Below are 18885 nucleotides of genomic sequence, written 5' to 3'. Positions count from 1 at the left end.
TAATAGGGTTTTGGCACTTTATTGAGGAATTACTACATACATAGTCGAACTGAACTTGATATTTTGAAATTTAAATTATTCATCAAAATTAAAAATTTAACTTGAAATTTATAATTATTTAGTCATATTTTGCATAATTCTAAGTAGATTTTGTAAAAATCAAGAAAGAAAAATTTTAACGTGCTTTATTTTTTCTTTTTTATAATAATACATATTATTATATAATTAACATATTCATAATGTTTCACCCTTTCAAAAAATATAATCCTCCTCCTCTCAAATAAACGTACATACGGGTGGCCCTTTTTTTCAAAAAATTAAAATTTGAAATTTTGGGCTCAAATATTAGAGATTTTTTCAACCTTCAACGATATATGTGTCTATATCAGACCTCCTTTCTTTTTGATACTTAACATTGTTCCTAAATCTTAGCCGTTAAGGCTGTTCTGAAAATATTTTTTTTCGAAAAAATTCGAAAAAAATTCTTAAAATTCAAAAATCCCTTAATTCCTGAGGATTTTGGAAAAAAGTTTTTACATGAACATGTGTATATTATATGAAGTATATTGATAAGGTAAAAATCAAATTTTATTGCATATTCATCGAGAAAATAAACTAACGAATCCCTCAAAATTGAGAGGGTAATCCTCCTCCTCTCAAATAAACGTACATACGGGTGCACCCTTAATAATTGAAACAATTTCTTCGAAAAGATAATTGTTTCCATGAAATATTCGTATTAGTTCATGAATAAACTCAATTAACTCATTGATTATTCCAGATAAAATATCTAAATTAACTTCTATCAATAAATGAATAGTAACAATTAGATTCAAAGCTGTTTCATCATTGTCTTCTGATATAAGCTTCGAAACAGCTTGTATTGTCAAAGGAATCAGCTGAAAATAACTTTCTTCTTCACAGTTAATAAGTTCATTCGCAATAGTAATTGTAAAAACAAAGTTATTCTGTTGTAAATACTCAGATATCACTGGAATCAAGTCAGGATTGTAATTAGAATTCAAAATTTGGAAGGAAATATTATTCGCATAGCATAAAACGTTATCAAACAAGATTGGATCTGGTATATCAACATCATATCTACCAGAGATATTGTATAAGATCCATAAAACGATGACTTGTTCATTTATTGATGAATTTATGATTTCTTTGCAGACATCTACAGCAAATTCTATATGATCCTCGCGATACATGATTGCATCTAAACATTTTGCGCGTAAATCTTCGTTATTTTCAAATAAGTCTAAATAATTTGTTAAATTTTCTGTCCAATCATTTAATTCTTCATCACCTGGAACAGATAGTCTTATACATGTTAAAACATATGCTTGTAAATCATATTCAAAATTAATATCTAGAAATGCTTGATTCAAAGCACCAACGATTTCAGTCATTGGAATTTTGAGTTCTTTTGATAAAGGAATATCATTGGAAACTTCAATTGAAAGATTTAACAAAATGTGAAATAGATCTTCACTTTCAATGGCGATTTCTGCTAGTCCAACGACTTTTGAGATAATCTTAATTGTATCAGTTGTTATGTCTTGTTCAAAAAGGAATTGAAAGAATTGTTCAATATTTGAGTTTAAATATGCATCTGGATTGTTATTTAACAATTCAGCTGCTTGTATTTTACAATCTAATGAATAATTGCCTTCAATGATCGAGATTAAGAACAATTGTATCTCTTCTGAATAAATTTTATCAAATTCTATTAAAGAAAGGGTATTTAACTTATCTGAAATGAAGTCATTAGAGATTTGAAGAAATTGGGAAATTAATGATGCATCGGAAGTTATATATTTTGCTAATAATTTACTTATCTCGGAGTTGATTAACTGAGAATTTCGACTAAACATATCTAAAATGGCACCAATAGGGATGTAAACGTTATAATTGTTAGAAATAGATAATAAAATGAAGATTTCTCTATCTTCTAATTCATTTGAAGTTAATAATTGAAGAATTTCTTGTTCAAGTACCCCATTTGACTTCTCGTTATCAAGGATATCATGAGCATTGTTGATATATTCTTGGTTTCCTGAAGCTAAGAACTTGATAAAATAAAGAAAGCTACATTCCATTTACATATTGAACAATTTCATCTTTATTACAATAGAATAACTGTCTAAGTAAATTATTATTAGAACTAAGAAAAATTATCAATTATTATTAACGTTTATTTTTTATCAATTGGTAAAATTTGGGAGGATTTAATTGATACTCTTGGCACCTTGATCAATTAAATAGTTGACAATTTCGGTTGAGTTTGCTGAAACCAATTCCGAAAAAAGAAATAATCTACTTCAGTCCTATATCAGAAAGAATCAGTCCGATCATGACAATATATCTGAATAAGCATAAAACTAAACATCATTGAATGCTTTAGACGTTAGTCTTTTTGGCCCTACTAAAGCATGCTATATTGAAATCTAATTATAGAACAAAAATATGATTTTATGTTTTTTATGAGATTAATTAAAAGATTACATGATGTTTTATGATTTTTCTCATTATTTACACTTATAATTCGATTGTATCATACTAAGTCTAGCATTGTGTATCTATGTAATTGTGTTAACACATAAAAATACAATTGAATATTACAAACTAAAAAAAATTGTATTTGGAAGATCAGAACATATCCTTTATACTATCATACATCAGATTGTAACGATAATACTATGATTTAACCTAAAATATATTAAATAAAATACTTATACAGATTAATTATCAATATTTATATTTTGGATGCAAATAATTTTAAGTAATAGTAAAATGGATATGAATAAGTCAAACTCTGGTTGTAACACTGAAGTTTCCGAAATTGAATTCACCTATTGTTGGGGCATTTTCTTAGGAGAGGGTAAATTTGAATACCATTCAAAAGTAAAAATTCACAATTTGTTCGATTTGGACATATAATCTATTATTATATATAATGTAATTATGAAAAAAAATAAAATGACCTGCATATATTAATTATTTAGATTGCAAGATTCAAAAAAGCTATTAAAATTAGAGACTAAATAAATAGCGGATTGATTCATATGGATTTATGTAATTATGAACATTAAAATAGTTTATTTATTGATCTAATAAAAAAAGAAAAATATTAATGGGAAAATTGAAAGAATAGAGTGTCCCATTCACTCGTGTTGGTCGCAATGTGTCATTCTGGGAGACATTGCCACTGCATGTCTCCCACAATGGCACAATGTTCCGCATTCATAACTTGAATGCGGAACTTTGACCGACAAGAGTGTGTTCTGCACTCTTGTCGGTCTGCACATATCATTCCTGGAGACATTGCCTCTGGATGGCACAATTTTTTGCAATCACAAAGTGATTGCAAAACAATGACCGACAAGAGTGCATTATGCACTCCTGTCGGTCACAAAGTGTCATTCTGGGAGACATTGCCACTGCATGTCTCCCACAATGGCACAATATTCCTTTGAGAAAGACCTGGCAGGGGGTCCTTTCTCAAGGTCAGGGCCCCCTTCTAATCTTTCTGGTCCTGGAAGGAGCGCTTCTGACTGGTCTGTGCGCTCCTTCCAAGAAGATCAGTAGATTGCGCCAATAAGCTCCTATCAACAAATTTTGACTAAAAATATAAAGTATTCTTTTGTGATTTATCAAATAGCTCAATTTTAAAATAGATTTGATTCTAATAATAAATTGAATGAGTTTCGCTTACGTTTAGAATTTAATGATTTTTTCGTTCACAGAAGAGTCATTGATATCCAATATCACAAAACAGCAAAGACACACCATAATAAATGATATTGAAGCTAAATATTACATATTTCAACATATCTAAAAAATTATTAAGATTAGATCTCATGCAATGCCGAGCAGTTTCCTAAAGCATAATTACTTATTTATACAGAATCATGTATATCATTTTCATATTGCAAATTATATATATTCTCACGAAGCAACATGAAATAGACTGTCCGAATTTAAATTCAAATAAAAATCTAATTCCAAAGATTTTCTTACAATATGTAATCTCGGTGTTGATTACTCGAATACAAAGGATGCACGTAATTTACAAATAGTTGCATTAATAGTAGTACAACAAAAATTTGATTTTTAGCTTGTCACTTGATATATAAAAATTGCAAAAACTCAATCAAAAATAGGATTTGGACAACTTTTTAAAATTGTGAGAAAAATTCTATCGGCACATTCTATTCAATTTTAAAGTATTTCTTTCATATTCCAATCGATTATTCAATAATTGCCAATCACAAATTTTAGTTCAAAATTCAAAAAATCCCTAATTTTAATTTCAGATGAAATCTCGCAAAAATAACATTGTTTTAACCATATAAATATATATTTTATATATTGTATAGTGATTTTTTAATATTTTTATGAGTAAAATCGAGAGTGAGGAAATGTGGACTACAAAAAACGATAGAAATGAATAGTTTACATGGAAATTCTATACTTACAAGTATTCAATGTCACTTTTGTGCTCGAGATTTTGATTCTAGTATAAAATTCAAAAAAATCAACATTTGATGAATTTTTTTCTGCTAATCTGTTTATCAATTTCGACTAAGGAAACAGTTGACTCATATGTATCCAGCTTTAGCAGTGTTTACATCGACGTTGATGAAGAACAAATCAGAGAAATCACATTTGATAGAAATGAACTTACTGTTATTTTCCCTGAAATGAATGGCATCATTGTCGAAGTTTACATATTAAATGGACTCGGCCACCAAAAAATTACTCAAATTGAACCTGCAGATGGTCCGTTTGCAATCCATTCTGGAAACGCAATGTGTGAATTCCGTCTTAAATCTATTCAAAAAGCAACCGTTAAAATCGACATTATAGCAGATTCTCCAAAATGCGAATCTGTATTTTATTCATCCAGATCTCGCGAAAGATTCCAAATTTCAGATTCGAAATTAGCAAACGTTTCCCTAAGTAAATCATCTAAGATATGCTTTATGCATTCTCCTAGCCAACTTATTGAATTTAACGTTGTAGCCCAAGGATCCGGCTATTCATTAAATTACTTTAAGCAAGACAAAGAGCAGCAGTTGATAGAATCTGGAAACAACCAATTCTACCATAATGTTACAGATAAACCGATCTATTTCGTTTTCAACGCAAATTCACCTTACGTTGAAGGAACGTTCCAATATATTACGACAAAATACAATGAAGGAAATTCAGAAGGGTTAGTTTTGAAATATAATAATACTCGAGATTCATTTATCATCAAAGGGAATAAGAAAATCCCTATTAAAATAGTAGATGAGTTCAACAATGATAATCCTAACTACCTTGATGATGATAATGATGAAATTGACAGTCAAGAAAATCAATTGTTCAAAATTTCGACTTCAGACGATGATCCAACGCCGACACCTTCTGTAGCCCCTGAAAACATAGAAAATACAAATAGTAATCCAATTCCAGAGAAAAATGAATCTCATTTTGGAAATTATCAAGAAATTAAAGAAGATGACCATCACGTTTGGGCTGCTGATGATCCATTTGATGAAGGATCAAATGACAGGAATTATGATAATGATGAATCGGATGATGAAAATTTAATCAAAGAAAAACAAAGAATTGTAAGGCAAAAGTCAAAAATGAATAACATCTATATCATGATCTTCACTATTTTATTATTATCATAATTACAGCAACTTTCTTAATTTATACGTTATTAGTGGCTTCGAAAACAAAATATGATCCATATGAAGCACTACCTCTCTTACAAAACCCATCAACATATCAGCCTGAAGAATAATTTCTTATATTTTTTATATCAAATCTTCCGAAATGAGGAAACAAGCCAATTTTGGTCTAGTTTGGCTTTGTATGATATATTGGCTCTCAAATTTTAGATAATTATAATATTTTATTATATTTTTTTGTTATTTATTTTATATTAAAACACTTTGTTATTATGTTTGTTCTTAATTAACTTAATACGATGCAATTTCCTTATTCCGTTGAGAAATCCCATAATTAATTTTTTAATATTCAGAATTATGATTCAAGAAATAAATCTACATCAAATATTAAATATAAATGTTAAGGGTGCACACGAGAGGATCATGTAAACTTCAGAATTTAGAACCTTATTTTTAGGCATTATCTTGGCTACCTATTTAGGCTCGAAAAGCAAAAAATATCAAAAAATACAACTTGAGTCCATTATGACCCTTTCATGGAGGTATTTTTATCCGCTAGTATTTTCCCTTTGAATCTCTTTACAATTCGAAATCAAATTCAAACCTCAGTAGAAGAAAGGAAGAATCGACTTACTACGGTTGTAATACGAATAAATACATATATTTAATTATTTTTATTTACATAATAATTGTTTGAAGCTCATATTCCAACAAATTTTTAAATAAAAACATTAAAATGTTGAAAATGTTCATATATTTTAATAGGGTTTTGGCACTTTATTGAGGAATTACTACATACATAGTCGAACTGAACTTGATATTTTGAAATTTAAATTATTCATCAAAATTAAAATTTAACTTGAAATTTATAATTATTTAGTCATATTTTGCATAATTCTAAGTAGATTTTGTAAAAAATCAAGAAAGAAAAATTTTAACGTGCTTTATTTTTTCTTTTTTATAATAATACATATTATTATATAATTAACATATTCATAATGTTTCACCCTTTCAAAAATATAATCCTCCTCCTCTCAAATAAACGTACATACGGGTGGCCTCTTTTTTCAAAAAATTAAAATTTGAAATTTTGGGCTCAAATATTAGAGATTTTTTCAACCTTCAACGATATATGTTGTCTATATCAGACCTCCTTCTTTTTGATACTTAACATTGTTCCTAAATCTTAGCCGTTAAGGCTGTTCTGAAAATATTTTTTTTTCGAAAAAATTCGAAAAAAAATTCTTAAAATTCAAAAATCCCTTAATTCCTGAGGATTTTGGAAAAAAGTTTTTACATGAACATGTGTATATTATATGAAGTATATTGATAAGGTAAAAATCAAATTTTATTGCATATTCATCGAGAAAAATAAACGAATCCCTCAAAATTGAGAGGGTAATCCTCCTCCTCTCAAATAAACGTACATACGGGTGCACCCTTAATTATAAAACAGTATCTTTAATAATAAAAAATCAAATAATTATTTTTCAGCTTCTGGCTCTTGTTCTGGTTCAACTTCTGTTTTGTCTAATGCTTGAGTAGGAAGTATTCTGAATTGTGATGGAATGTCATCTTCGTTTAAGACCTTATTACTGAAATAAACGCGACGAATTCTACAATTAGCATATATTGTAATCCTTAATGTTTCAACGTAGTTAGTACCATAAGCACTTCTTACAAAATCGGCTATATCAAAAGTAACGTTATTCCATCCTGGAACTAATTTCATTGGAATTTTTGTAAATGTCTGTTGAACGTGGGCTTTCATATCTGTATTTGAAATCTTAAAGAGACGTTTTGTTTTTGTGTCATCCATAACTAAAATGTCTATGTAGAAAAATTTTTCGAGATATTTAACTACAAGAGATATTATAGGAAGATTTATACCTAATTTATCATTTTGTTCACGTGGCATTGTAATCCAGTTTCTTTGAGCATTTGCACCAGTTATTTCGAGAACTGAAGTTCGAATATCTTGATCTGTTAAGCGTTTAATGTAACCATTTTCTACATTGACATCCCAATCAGCTAAGGGCTTTTGTCCTATGGAAGAGAGAATATTCTTGTATTCAATTTCAGTTGTAGAATCCATCTCTTTTTCTATTAACGGATTAAAAAGTGACGTTAATAGCACCAAGAAAAATGATCAATGAATGAATCAGTCAATGTCTTTTTCTTATTTATAGCAAGTCAGAACAAGATGATCCAATTAATTGCATCATTTTGAAAGTAAAGCAAAGATTATAAAGAATTTATCAAATCTCATTTAAAGATAATCATAAAGGAACATTCGGAGATTTCTAAGAAAGTATGCCTATCTACTCAATTAAAATGATCTGTTATCATTTTTCAATAAATATTGAAAATTTAATATGCTTATTAGAAGGTTACTTAAGTATCGGTTGATCTTTAACATATTTTATTAAGGATTGATAGTATTATAGTCTTGAATATTGAATGTTTGACAAAAATTATTGTCGATTAATAAGAAATTACTAAATCAATGATTTCAATTTAATTTAAAAGCTCTATATATCTTTATGACAATAAAAAAATCTAAAACTTGCGATCTTCAATTTCTCCTTTGTTGATTTTATGCTGCCTACGCTTCTTTTGCTCAGCAAATGGGATGTTTTCGTTTTTGAATTTGCATCCAAGCGAAGTAAGGATTTCTTTTGCACCTTTGCCGCATTTTCTCAAAACTGCTGGATCCCAGCTTGCTGTAAGAGCTTCTCTTCTGTACTTATCGACAAATTCTTTAGCAGTTAATGGTTTTTCTTCTTTCTTGAAATCTTTTTTCTTCTTATCTTTAATAAACTTAGGAGGTTGATTATCTGTTTTTGGTTTTCTTGGCTTTGGAGGTGGTGCTGTACTTGGATCAAATTCGACAACTTCTACTCCGCTCTTAGCAGTAAGTGCTGGAGCAGCCTTTTTGCTCATTGAAAATTTCAATAGAAAAAAGTGTATTATTCTAAAATTTGGGTATTATCAATATATGACAGTTTAAATGTAAATTAATCATAAAATTTTGAAGAATTCAAAAATTAACCTTAATCATCAACATCTTTTGATTTCCTTGAGTATATTTTATAGTTATTGGAGATATAGCTTCCAAAAATTAAAAAATTATCATATTACCGTAGAGATTTAAATTTTGGATATTGAAAAATGTAGTTATATCCAATTTATCATGTAATTATCAATTAATTTTAATAAAATACACTTGTTATCGATATAAAAACCTGTAATTATGATGAAATTAATTCAAAAATTAAGAATAAAGTTCTCTTTTTTCCAAATTTTTATCATTTCTCTGAAAATCATTTCATTTTTCTAATAACGCTCTATGGTTTTATGATATTTCTAAAAAATTTGGAAATTGGAACATCAATCCATTTGAACATACAAATTCTACAAAAGCAGTGTTGAGAGGAATTCTTCAATCATCTTAAAATGAATCAATTTATTTTAAAAATTTCCCACGCAAGATCAACAAAATCGCACGGAACTTCATTAAAATCAGTACCATTTTTAAGCTCTCGTTTGAAAATAGACAATTTACACACTTTTAAAATTTTTCTTTCTTAGAAGATAAAACAGGAATAAAACCCAATGAACAACTTAATTTATTTCAATAATGATCGATCTTTTAAGGCCATTCATACTCACATAGAGTGTTATTCCATAATATTTTTAACATAATTTAACAAATATAATCCAAACTTGCACTGCTACATTCACTATAGCTAGTAACCTACATACGATACCAAAAATTACCATTTCGTTAATAAAAAATTATCTATTTTATAGATACATTACTATGTAAGAGTAGATATCATTTTAATCCATAAGCTTTTTACTGTTGACGTTTTTAAGCTATATTTTATAAAACATATTTTTTTTTATTTTGAAAGTCTCAGTTTATGTAAATAAAAAGTCAAGTGTTAGTACATATATTATTTGTAGGTTTAATAAGCGAAAGTAAATAGTTTTTTATAGATATAATATCACAAATGAATAATATATCTAAGCTTAGAAGTTTTCGAAGTAGTAAACAACAGAGATTAAGGTAAAGATAATAAGGAAAGATAAGCCCGTAGAGTAGTTAATCTTCTTTTCCATTAAAATAGCGTTTCTAAGGAAAACAGCTGTAACGATACTGAAAATGTCGATGAGTGGGAAGATAAGGGTGAACATGACTTTGGTTTGTTTTGTCTTGTAAAGGATGAGAGAAATGAGCATAAGTGCTGGCATTTCAACCAATGAAGTCAAAATAGCACCTTGGTTGCCAATTTCCATAGAAAGACCGATGTTTCCATTCAATGCAAACTTAATGGCATTGATATATTCAGCAGCATTTGGAATCAAAGTGTAGAAAATTAATCCGACAAATCTTTCAGACAAATGGAGCTTTTCTAAGGCTTCTGGCATCTTATCTGTCATAACGTGTGCCATCAATGAGAAGGTGACAGTGGCAATACATAGAATAACAATGGCAACAACGGTTGACATTCCTTTTTCGTGTTCTCCGTCATGTTCTACGACGTAGATGTGAGCGTGAGTACGTACAGAGAACATAAATGAGATAATGTAAATTGCTGGCATTAGAATTGACATGGTATATTGTAATGGAGCACCGAATTTCTTGTAAACGGGGTCATCAACGATGTTTTTGATTTCTTTGTTTGTGCAGTAATCGCAATTGAATGTTTGATTTGGCGCTGTTCCGTTTAATGTGCATTGATCGCATTTATATGAGCTTCCTCCGTGAATGTGATAGAAAACTGAAGGGAAGAGCATAGAAATGATGGCAAGGAGAAGGAAATAGCCACCGATTGATTGTGCTTTCCTGTTCAAAACTGTTTCTTTCCATTTGATACCGGCAGCAAGCATCGCAACGCCTGGAATGATCAAAAGGTTCATTAAGAAGGCACCAGTAATGGCTGCACGTGTGATATCAACCATTCCTGTCTTAAGAGAGAAGTAATACAAAATTAATTCAATCAATGCCAAGAAGACTGAGCAAAGAATTGAACCAATGATGATACCAAGTGTCTTAGACAAGTCATCGACACAAACACCGATGAAATAAGCTGCTGGCATAGCTCCGAAAAGAGCAAAAACGGATCCAAGGATTGGATCACCCAATCCTGTATGTCCGAAGTTGACAAAACCAACAAGTAATGATAAGAAAACGAATGGGATGAAATTCAAGTAGATAACTTCAAATCCGTAGACAGTGAATTTGAAGTAGTACCAAGAACCACTTTGACTGCATAATATCAATGGAATTGATGCCTTCTTGTCTGTTGCATATGTGAATTCGATGTTTTCTGGGTTCTCTTTAAGGCAAACAGTCACTAATTTCCATAATGTTTTTGCCATTGGGATATAATACACAAATTCCCATGAAATTACTGCACCCAAAAGGGAGATAATTCCATATATTGGCAGGAAAAGACACCATAAGCCCCTTGCAAGGAAATGACATCTTGAAGTAGTCTTTGTATGAGCAATTTTGCCAAATGGGAAGACAATGAAGTAGGCAGCTCTGAAACAAAAGATTCCGTGTCTATAGAAGAAGCCTGTGAGGAAAAATAGAATACCAACAACAACAAATGCGATAGCAACCCACCAACCAATAAAGATTGACCAAATAATGTTGCTAACAGAGCACATTCTATGTTTCTTGAAGGATTCTAAGGCTTCAATAGTTGGCAAATTCAGCTCTTGCCTTGGTGGAGCCGGACGTAAACCCATAACATGGGGCATGTCGTCAACATCTATATGCACAGATGAAACATCTTCAGATTCTGCATCTTTTTCTTGAGTATAGGTTTTCATTTGAACATTATCAATTAGTGGCTGAGTACTCATGAAAAATTTGGGATAAAAAAATTTCAACCTCAGAATTTAAAAAAAAATGAAACATCACCACTCATTTTTATTATATAGTATATTCTCTATTTAATTTACGATTTTTTGATTTTTGAATTTGTATTCAAAATTGTTGACACTTTTTCTTCGTAATAACGCCAATGAATTAGCTCATCACGCTTACATACATTTAAAATCAATGGTTAAAATTTATTCCAGAAATAAATGCCATGTCACTTTTCGATCTTCCATTTTGAAATATCGTTGGGTGTTCTAAAGCAAGAATAATCCACTGCTCATATTCATATCAATTTTCATGAACAATCAAATGTTGAAAATCAACAGAAAAAATAATGCCATCAACGAAGTTTTGGAATTGGATACTTGGACCTAAATTTTTGAAGGAATTTAAAACAATTTACCGAATCTAAGCTTTTATGCAAAATACTCTATCTTACAAACGATATCAAATAATGGATTCGTACATAAGTTATGTGCAATAAAAAATGAAACAGCCTATACAAATTAAGTTGTATTTGCAATATCGAATTTAGCAGAAGATCCTATCTATACACTTTATAAAAAGATCATCTAGTAATTTCAGTTCCTGTTTTCAGTATTCTAGATAAATCTGTTAATTTTACTCAAATACGTTAATGGACATACAATCTCATGCCAAATTCAATTATTAGCAGTTTTATTATGAAATTTATCAAACAATCATTAAATACGATCTATATTTGTATATTCTTGCATGCAAATAGCAAGATGTATGCAAAAATATATTTGAATTTCTCTTTTAATATTAAAATTTCTGGAATTTGTAAATCAAGTCTTTTTTTCTGATATACATTATCAAATTCTTGTAAAAAATGAATAATTCCAAATGAGTAATTTGATTAAAATAATTTCCATTCAAAGAAATATTAATATAGAAGTCTTTTAAGCGTCATTGAAGGGCGAGCTTGACATTTTTAGCATTAGTTGCTGGCACTATGTATTAATGTCATTAATTTTGTTCTTAGCTAACAGTTTGTTTCTTCATTTCAAAGAAGTTTTAAAAATTGTCACTTTTGGGTAATTTTATGGAAAACAGCTCATTACATGATCTATTAATTGAAGCTCGTCGTTCAGACAAGGAAATTTCATTACGTCTCTCAGACTATTTGCTTCTTATATCTAGAATCAAGTCAAAGCTTACAATGCCAAATCTTGTCTTATTATGTTCTATTATAGAAGACATTTGTGAGCTTAATCATTCGATTGGAACTTACAATTCAGAAAAACTAGATAATTCGGAAGAAAACATTGTAAGATTAATAACCATTTACAAAGAAACAAACCAATACAATTTCTCCAAAGAATTAGAAACAGAATTAAATGAATACGAATCACAAGTCCAAAATTTCCAAAAATGCGTGAGTAATATTCAAAATTCGATTCCTTACAAATATCCAAGCGTTATAATTATATTTGCAGCAATGTCATTTGCGTACATTCTTTTCAAAGTATTATCTGATTTTGATTGAACTTTATTCCAATATTATACCAAATATCCTTCAAACAATTAAATCTTCCAACAAATCCTATAATATTTACATCGTATAGTGTACTATTCCAATGGAATCACACAGTTTGGTATCTAGATGATTGAATTTTCAGTCTCCTTCTCTTATGTTAAATATACCATGTATCTTATTAACTCATTTGTAATGTATAAATATTCTCTTTATAATTCTTTTGTTTGACTGTACTTTAAAATTCAATTGTTCTTTTTTTCATACGGATTAATTCTGAAGCAATAAACGAACAAAATATCAACTAAGTTTTAAACACAAAGAATGAATCCAAGAGTTCAGCAAAATCAAATAAATTTTATTTCACATTTAGCATTATAACATTACTAATGTAACAGATGGCAAAATTTTACTGTAAAATACTGATGTAATGATAAAAATCACAGTTATGGTTTAATAAATAATTTACAAAGAATAATGAGAAAAGAAGATTATCCGAAGAAAATTTCAGGTCGATAATCACAAATTATTATGAGAATCTGTTTCACTTTTTATCGCCTTCGATTTTATCTTTGAGGAATAAATATAATTTCAATTGCGTTGGATTGCGAAGCTTTTGAACGTCCACTTTAGCTGTATCACCTGTAATCTCGAGGGCCGCAGGATCATCATTAAGTATACGAAGAAGCTGCATTAATTCAAGATTATTTGTAATTTTTTGATCGAATTTTGCAATTGTTTCTATATCGCTACGCTGTAATTGAGTATTGTGGATTGGAGGAACAGGCATTAGCTGCGAATACTTTTTGAGACAATCCGGAACTGTGCGAAGTAAGTCATCAATCTTCACACGAAGCTGATTTGCGCGCTTTATCCATCCTTCTGTAGTGCATGCTTGGCATTTCTGTATTAATTTAACGTATGTAATTCGAACGTGCTTTAAAATAACGAGCTCTAAAGGCTGCTGCTTATATGTTTCAGCCATTGTAGCTATATATGTCCTGCAATCTTTGTCCCAGTCCTTTGAAGACGTGTATGTTCCATTCTTAACATTTTCTAATATAGAATCGAATGATAATGGACCTTTTGGCGTCATAACAGATGTATGAACAATCTCATTGCATGGAGAAGCAATAATTGTTTCCATAATCTGTTGTGCAACCGGTTTAATAGCGTTCCAACTATCAGTCATTTGAAACAGGCACTTTTTTATTATTTTTTTCCCTCCTTCAATGGTTGGGATTTTAATTTTATTGATTTATAACAGAGAGTTTGCTTAAATCTACCTATTACATTATATATTTGCTCAAATTGGGCTTATATTGCTTTGGTATTAACTATTTCCAATATCTAATTGCGCCCCTTTGCCTCGAAAAAGGAAACGCAACTTAACCAATTCAAAACCTATTAATCTATGTGGTTATTATTTGTTTTAAGACCTGGATTAAGTTCACATTGGATTATATTTTGAGATATCTTTAATAGTATGCAATAAGAAACAATACATTTTTATGTTTTTGCATTTTGAGGCTGGGATTAGCCATTTAAGCTTATTTTATCTTGTGAAGGAATCTGATCCCATAGTCATAAGGGAACATATATAAATTTCGATCAAATTGCTAATTTTTAAGCATTCATCTCTAAGCCAGTTTCTTTTCACATAAATAATCCAAAGAAGGAAAAATTGGTTATCACAGTACTATTATTTCGACGAATTATATATCTCCAAGACTAGCAGACTCTATGTTATACATATTTTATATCATAGTGCAATTACGAATAATTTTTGAAATATTCGCACATCCAAATAGGGTCTAACATTAAAAAATTATAAGTACTACATCTTCTTGTCTATGTGCTAGATTCTCAGTAATAAATAAATAATCGACATAAAAAAAAAAAAAAACAATGATTGGAAAATTTGAGAAAAAGTTATGTCTCAATTCAATTTGACCGAGCCCATCAACTTATTTCATCTGAGACAATTTCATTTCAGTATACTAATACAAAATAAATTATGATGCAACTGATAAATCCCCAAACAATTGGGAAATTTAATCTGAAATATGCTTTCCAATGGAGATTATTGGTTTTTCTTAAGGGAATATTTAATATTTGATACAGACAAACCATTTCCTAAACAGTAATAGTTGATGAGGACTAAAATTTTTTCATGGCCTCAAATTGAAAAGTTTATTTTTCTTATTAACTTATGGCTGACAATTCTATTCGTCTCGCTGTCGTTAACGCAGATCGATGCAAGCCGAAGAAGTGCCAGAAGGAGTGCAAGGGTGTATGCCCAGTTAACAGATCCGGCAAGAACTGCATTAAAGTTCCAGTCACTGGCTGCGCTATTTCCGAAGCTCTTTGCATTGGCTGCGGTATGTGTGTTAAGAAATGCCCATTCCACGCTATTCAAATTATCAATCTTCCAAAAGCTCTTGATGCAGAAACAACCCATCGTTATTCAAGAAACGGCTTCAAGCTTCACCGTCTCCCATACCCACGTGTAAAGCAGGTACTTGGTCTTGTCGGCCAGAATGGTATTGGCAAGTCCACAGCCCTTCAAATCCTTTCCAACAAGATTCGTCCAAACCTTGGTATCCTCGATGAAGCCAAGCAACCAGACTGGGCCCAGATTATCCAGCGCTTCCGTGGTTCCGAACTTCAGACATACTTCACAAAGCTTATCAACGAAAACATGCGCGTTATCATGAAACCACAGTGGGTTGATAGCCTTGCCAAAGTTAGAAACGGCAAAGTCGGCGAAATCCTTAAAGCCAAGGATGCTACAGGCCAATTCGACGACATCATCACACAGCTCCAACTCAACGCCCTCCTTGAGCGTCAAATCAACCAACTTTCCGGTGGTGAACTCCAGCGTTTCGCTATCGCTCTCGTTTGCCTCTCAGCCGCCGGCGCTTACTTCTTTGATGAACCATCCTCATATCTCGATATCGGACAGCGTATGGCCGCTGCTCGTGTTATCCGTGACTGCCTTAAGGTTGGCGATTACGTCATTGTCATTGAGCACGATCTTGCCATTCTCGACTACATGTCCGACTTCATTTCCGTTCTTTACGGCGCACCAGGTGCTTTCGGTGTTATCTCTGCACCATTCACAGTCCGTGAAGGTATCAACATCTTCCTTGAAGGTTACCTTCCAACAGAAAACATGAGATTCCGTGAAGAACAACTTGTCTTCAGAATTTCCGACGATAACGATATCTTGAATGAAGGTGAACAGCACCACTACAAGTACCCATCCATGTCCCTCTCCATTGGCGACTTCCACCTCGATGTTGAAGGCGGCTCATTCAGAGACTCAGAAATCATCGTTCTTCTCGGCCAGAACGGTGTCGGTAAGACAACATTCATCCGTTTACTCTCAGGCAACCAAGCACCAGACGATATCGCTTTCGAACTCCCAGCACTTTCGATTTCATACAAGCCACAGAAGATCCAGCCACACTTCGACGGCACAGTACAGCAGCTTCTTGAAGGCAAGATCGGCTCATCAATGACACAGCCACTCTTCAAGGATCTCGTTCTCAATCCACTCAACCTTGACCACCTTATGGACAGAAAGGTCAAGAAGCTCTCCGGTGGTGAACTTCAGCGTGTCGCTATTGCACTCGCTCTTGGTAAGAACGCAGATCTTTATCTTATCGATGAACCATCAGCCTTCCTTGATGCCGAACAACGTGTTATCATCTCAAAGATCATCAAGCGCTACATCATGAACGCCGGCAAGACAGCTTTCGTTGTCGAGCACGACTTTATCATGGCTACTTACCTCGCTTCTCGCGTTCTTGTCTTCGACGGCCAGCCAGGTGTCAAGACAGTCGCTAAGAGCCCACAATCCCTCATCAAGGGTATGAACTACTTCCTCAAACAGATGTCAGTCACTCTCCGTTCTGATAAGAACACAAAGAGACCAAGAATCAACAAGTACAACTCAAACAAGGACAAGCAACAGAAGACAGACGGAAAGTACTTCGTCCTCGAGTAAGAAATTACTTATATATAGAAACTATACCATCTTAAAATCATTTATATCTGATTTAAATCGTAATTTTATATATATTAAATTTTATATAAATTAGAACTTTTTTTCCCATCTCAATTTATATTAATTACTACATCATTCTATAAATATTCATCAATCAAAATACGGTCAGATAGATCAATCGATATCCATTCTTCAACTGCTCTAATCTCAAAACAATCAACTTCCATATGCGTGTTTAGTCAGTTTATGAATTCTCATTCAAGAATGCTACTCTTTGGACAACTGCCTTAATTATTGTTATAATATATTTTATATCATTTCTTCGACAGTTTTGTTTTGTTATCGAAGGAATTCACACATTTTCAATATGTATTCCGTGCGGATATTAATATTGGACATGTGAGAAATCGAATTTTATTAAAATATAATTTTAGGTATTCGAGAGGAATAGAAGTTTAGAAGATGTGATTAATCACATATATATAATATGAATATGTAAAAATGTTTTATTCATGAAATTGATTGTGAGTTAAGACTGATAATGGCAAGTGACAGATGAATAGGATGAGATTTATAATATATAAAGTCATTCGCTGTTTCAGGCATCAAGAGAGGAATGGTGATGTTTTCAATAGAGATGTATTCAAGAACTTCAATTGTTGTTTTATCATAAATCCCTTTTTTGTTATCATAATGAACATATGTTGACTTTTCACCAAACAAATATTTAGTTGAATCCGGTAAAATTGTTCGACTTGTTACATATAAATGACTTTTGCGTATAACTATACAACGGCTTATCGACACATACCTTCTAGGAATGGAAATATTTATAGGATGATTTATATAGCATAAATAAAAATTAAGATAACTATAATCATCTGGACAGTTTAGAAATGTAATATTTATTATGTTTTCAGTACCTTCAAGTGCATGTCCTCCCATACCATACAAATTCCCTGGAATTGTGAAACTCTTTAATGAACTGCAATAAGCAAATGCTTCAAGTCCAACATATTTTAAACTCCCTGAAATTGTGAGACTTGTTAATGATGTACAATTATAAAATGAATATTGTCCAATATATGCTAGATTACATGTAAATGTGGCACTTGTTAATGAATAGCAACTATTAAATGCATCATTTCCAATATATGTTAAACTTCCTGGAATTGTAGCACTTGTTAATGAATAGCAACTACGAAATGCCGCTTCTCCAATATATGTGATGCTACCTGTGATTGTCGCATATGTTAAGTTTGTGCATTCATAAAATGCAAAATTCCCAATATATGTTTAACTTCCTGGAATAGTGATAGTTGTTAGGTTTATCAATTGAAAAAATGCTTTATCTCCAATATATGAAACACTTCCGAGAAGAGTCACATTAATTAGACTGGATTCATAAAATGAATAATTACCAATATATAGATCAATTCCAAATATTGTGATATTTGTTAAAGGACATTCATTAAATGCATAATCTCCAATATGTGTTAAATTTCCTCTGAATGTGATACTTTGGATTGAACTTCTATAAAATACACCATTTCCAATATATGTTATTTTCTCTGGAATTGTTATACTTGTTAATTTACAACCAATAAATGAAGAATTTCCAATATATGTTAAATTTTTTGGAAGAGTGATGTTTGTAAATGGACAAAGAGAAAATGCACTATCTCCAATATATGTTAAACTTTCGGGTAATTCTATTGATTTTAATTCACAATCATAAAAGCATCTATCTCCTATACTTGTAATATTTTTAGGAAGTTTCACTGTT

The 18885-nt window shown here is 31.0% G+C and overlaps 9 protein-coding genes across 9 annotated transcripts, besides 2 other annotated features; 4 read left to right on the top strand and 5 right to left on the bottom strand.

Moving 5' to 3' along the window:
- Window positions 1–684: part of a mobile genetic element that runs on past the window's edge.
- TVAGG3_0956670 (armadillo (ARM) repeat-containing protein family) lies at window positions 657–2105 on the bottom strand (the record flags this gene model as incomplete). The annotated part of the gene is made up of 1 exon (XM_001582854.1): window positions 657–2105. The coding sequence occupies one exon, from the start codon at window positions 2103–2105 to the stop codon at window positions 657–659; it is 1449 nt and encodes a 482-aa protein (XP_001582904.1).
- A 1295-nt stretch (window positions 2106–3400) lies between these two features.
- On the top strand, window positions 3401–3607 carry TVAGG3_0956660 (uncharacterized protein; the record flags this gene model as incomplete). Its single annotated transcript, XM_051253371.1, has 1 exon — window positions 3401–3607. The coding sequence occupies one exon, from the start codon at window positions 3401–3403 to the stop codon at window positions 3605–3607; it is 207 nt and encodes a 68-aa protein (XP_051078945.1).
- Window positions 3608–4528: 921 nt separating this feature from the next.
- Window positions 4529–5945, top strand: TVAGG3_0956650 (uncharacterized protein; the record flags this gene model as incomplete). Its single annotated transcript, XM_001582855.2, has 1 exon — window positions 4554–5690. The coding sequence occupies one exon, from the start codon at window positions 4554–4556 to the stop codon at window positions 5688–5690; it is 1137 nt and encodes a 378-aa protein (XP_001582905.2).
- Window positions 5946–6094: 149 nt separating this feature from the next.
- Window positions 6095–7131: a mobile genetic element.
- A 42-nt stretch (window positions 7132–7173) lies between these two features.
- Window positions 7174–7785, bottom strand: TVAGG3_0956630 (regulation of cilium movement involved in cell motility; the record flags this gene model as incomplete). Its single annotated transcript, XM_001582856.1, has 1 exon — window positions 7174–7785. One exon carries the CDS (start codon window positions 7783–7785, stop codon window positions 7174–7176), a length of 612 nt encoding a protein of 203 aa, XP_001582906.1.
- A 120-nt stretch (window positions 7786–7905) lies between these two features.
- On the bottom strand, window positions 7906–8640 carry TVAGG3_0956620 (uncharacterized protein; the record flags this gene model as incomplete). The annotated part of the gene is made up of 1 exon (XM_001582857.1): window positions 8250–8633. The coding sequence occupies one exon, from the start codon at window positions 8631–8633 to the stop codon at window positions 8250–8252; it is 384 nt and encodes a 127-aa protein (XP_001582907.1).
- Window positions 8641–9042: 402 nt separating this feature from the next.
- On the bottom strand, window positions 9043–11570 carry TVAGG3_0956610 (cation/H+ exchanger protein 1-related family; the record flags this gene model as incomplete). Its single annotated transcript, XM_001582858.2, has 1 exon — window positions 9726–11570. One exon carries the CDS (start codon window positions 11568–11570, stop codon window positions 9726–9728), a length of 1845 nt encoding a protein of 614 aa, XP_001582908.1.
- Window positions 11571–12655: 1085 nt separating this feature from the next.
- Window positions 12656–13434, top strand: TVAGG3_0956600 (uncharacterized protein; the record flags this gene model as incomplete). Its single annotated transcript, XM_001582859.1, has 1 exon — window positions 12656–13099. The coding sequence occupies one exon, from the start codon at window positions 12656–12658 to the stop codon at window positions 13097–13099; it is 444 nt and encodes a 147-aa protein (XP_001582909.1).
- A 56-nt stretch (window positions 13435–13490) lies between these two features.
- Window positions 13491–14524, bottom strand: TVAGG3_0956590 (acetylation-dependent protein binding; the record flags this gene model as incomplete). Its single annotated transcript, XM_001582860.1, has 1 exon — window positions 13632–14279. One exon carries the CDS (start codon window positions 14277–14279, stop codon window positions 13632–13634), a length of 648 nt encoding a protein of 215 aa, XP_001582910.1.
- A 775-nt stretch (window positions 14525–15299) lies between these two features.
- TVAGG3_0956580 (ATP-binding transport protein-related, ribosomal subunit binding family) lies at window positions 15300–17173 on the top strand (the record flags this gene model as incomplete). The annotated part of the gene is made up of 1 exon (XM_001582861.2): window positions 15300–17099. One exon carries the CDS (start codon window positions 15300–15302, stop codon window positions 17097–17099), a length of 1800 nt encoding a protein of 599 aa, XP_001582911.1.
- Window positions 17174–18885: the final 1712 nt, after the last annotated feature.

This window comes from Trichomonas vaginalis, chromosome I, assembly GCF_026262505.1.
Source record: "Trichomonas vaginalis G3 chromosome I, whole genome shotgun sequence".
Lineage (NCBI taxonomy): Eukaryota > Parabasalia > Trichomonadida > Trichomonadidae > Trichomonas > Trichomonas vaginalis.
Note: the sequence above shows the minus strand (reverse complement) of the source record. Positions and strands in the feature narration are given on the sequence as shown.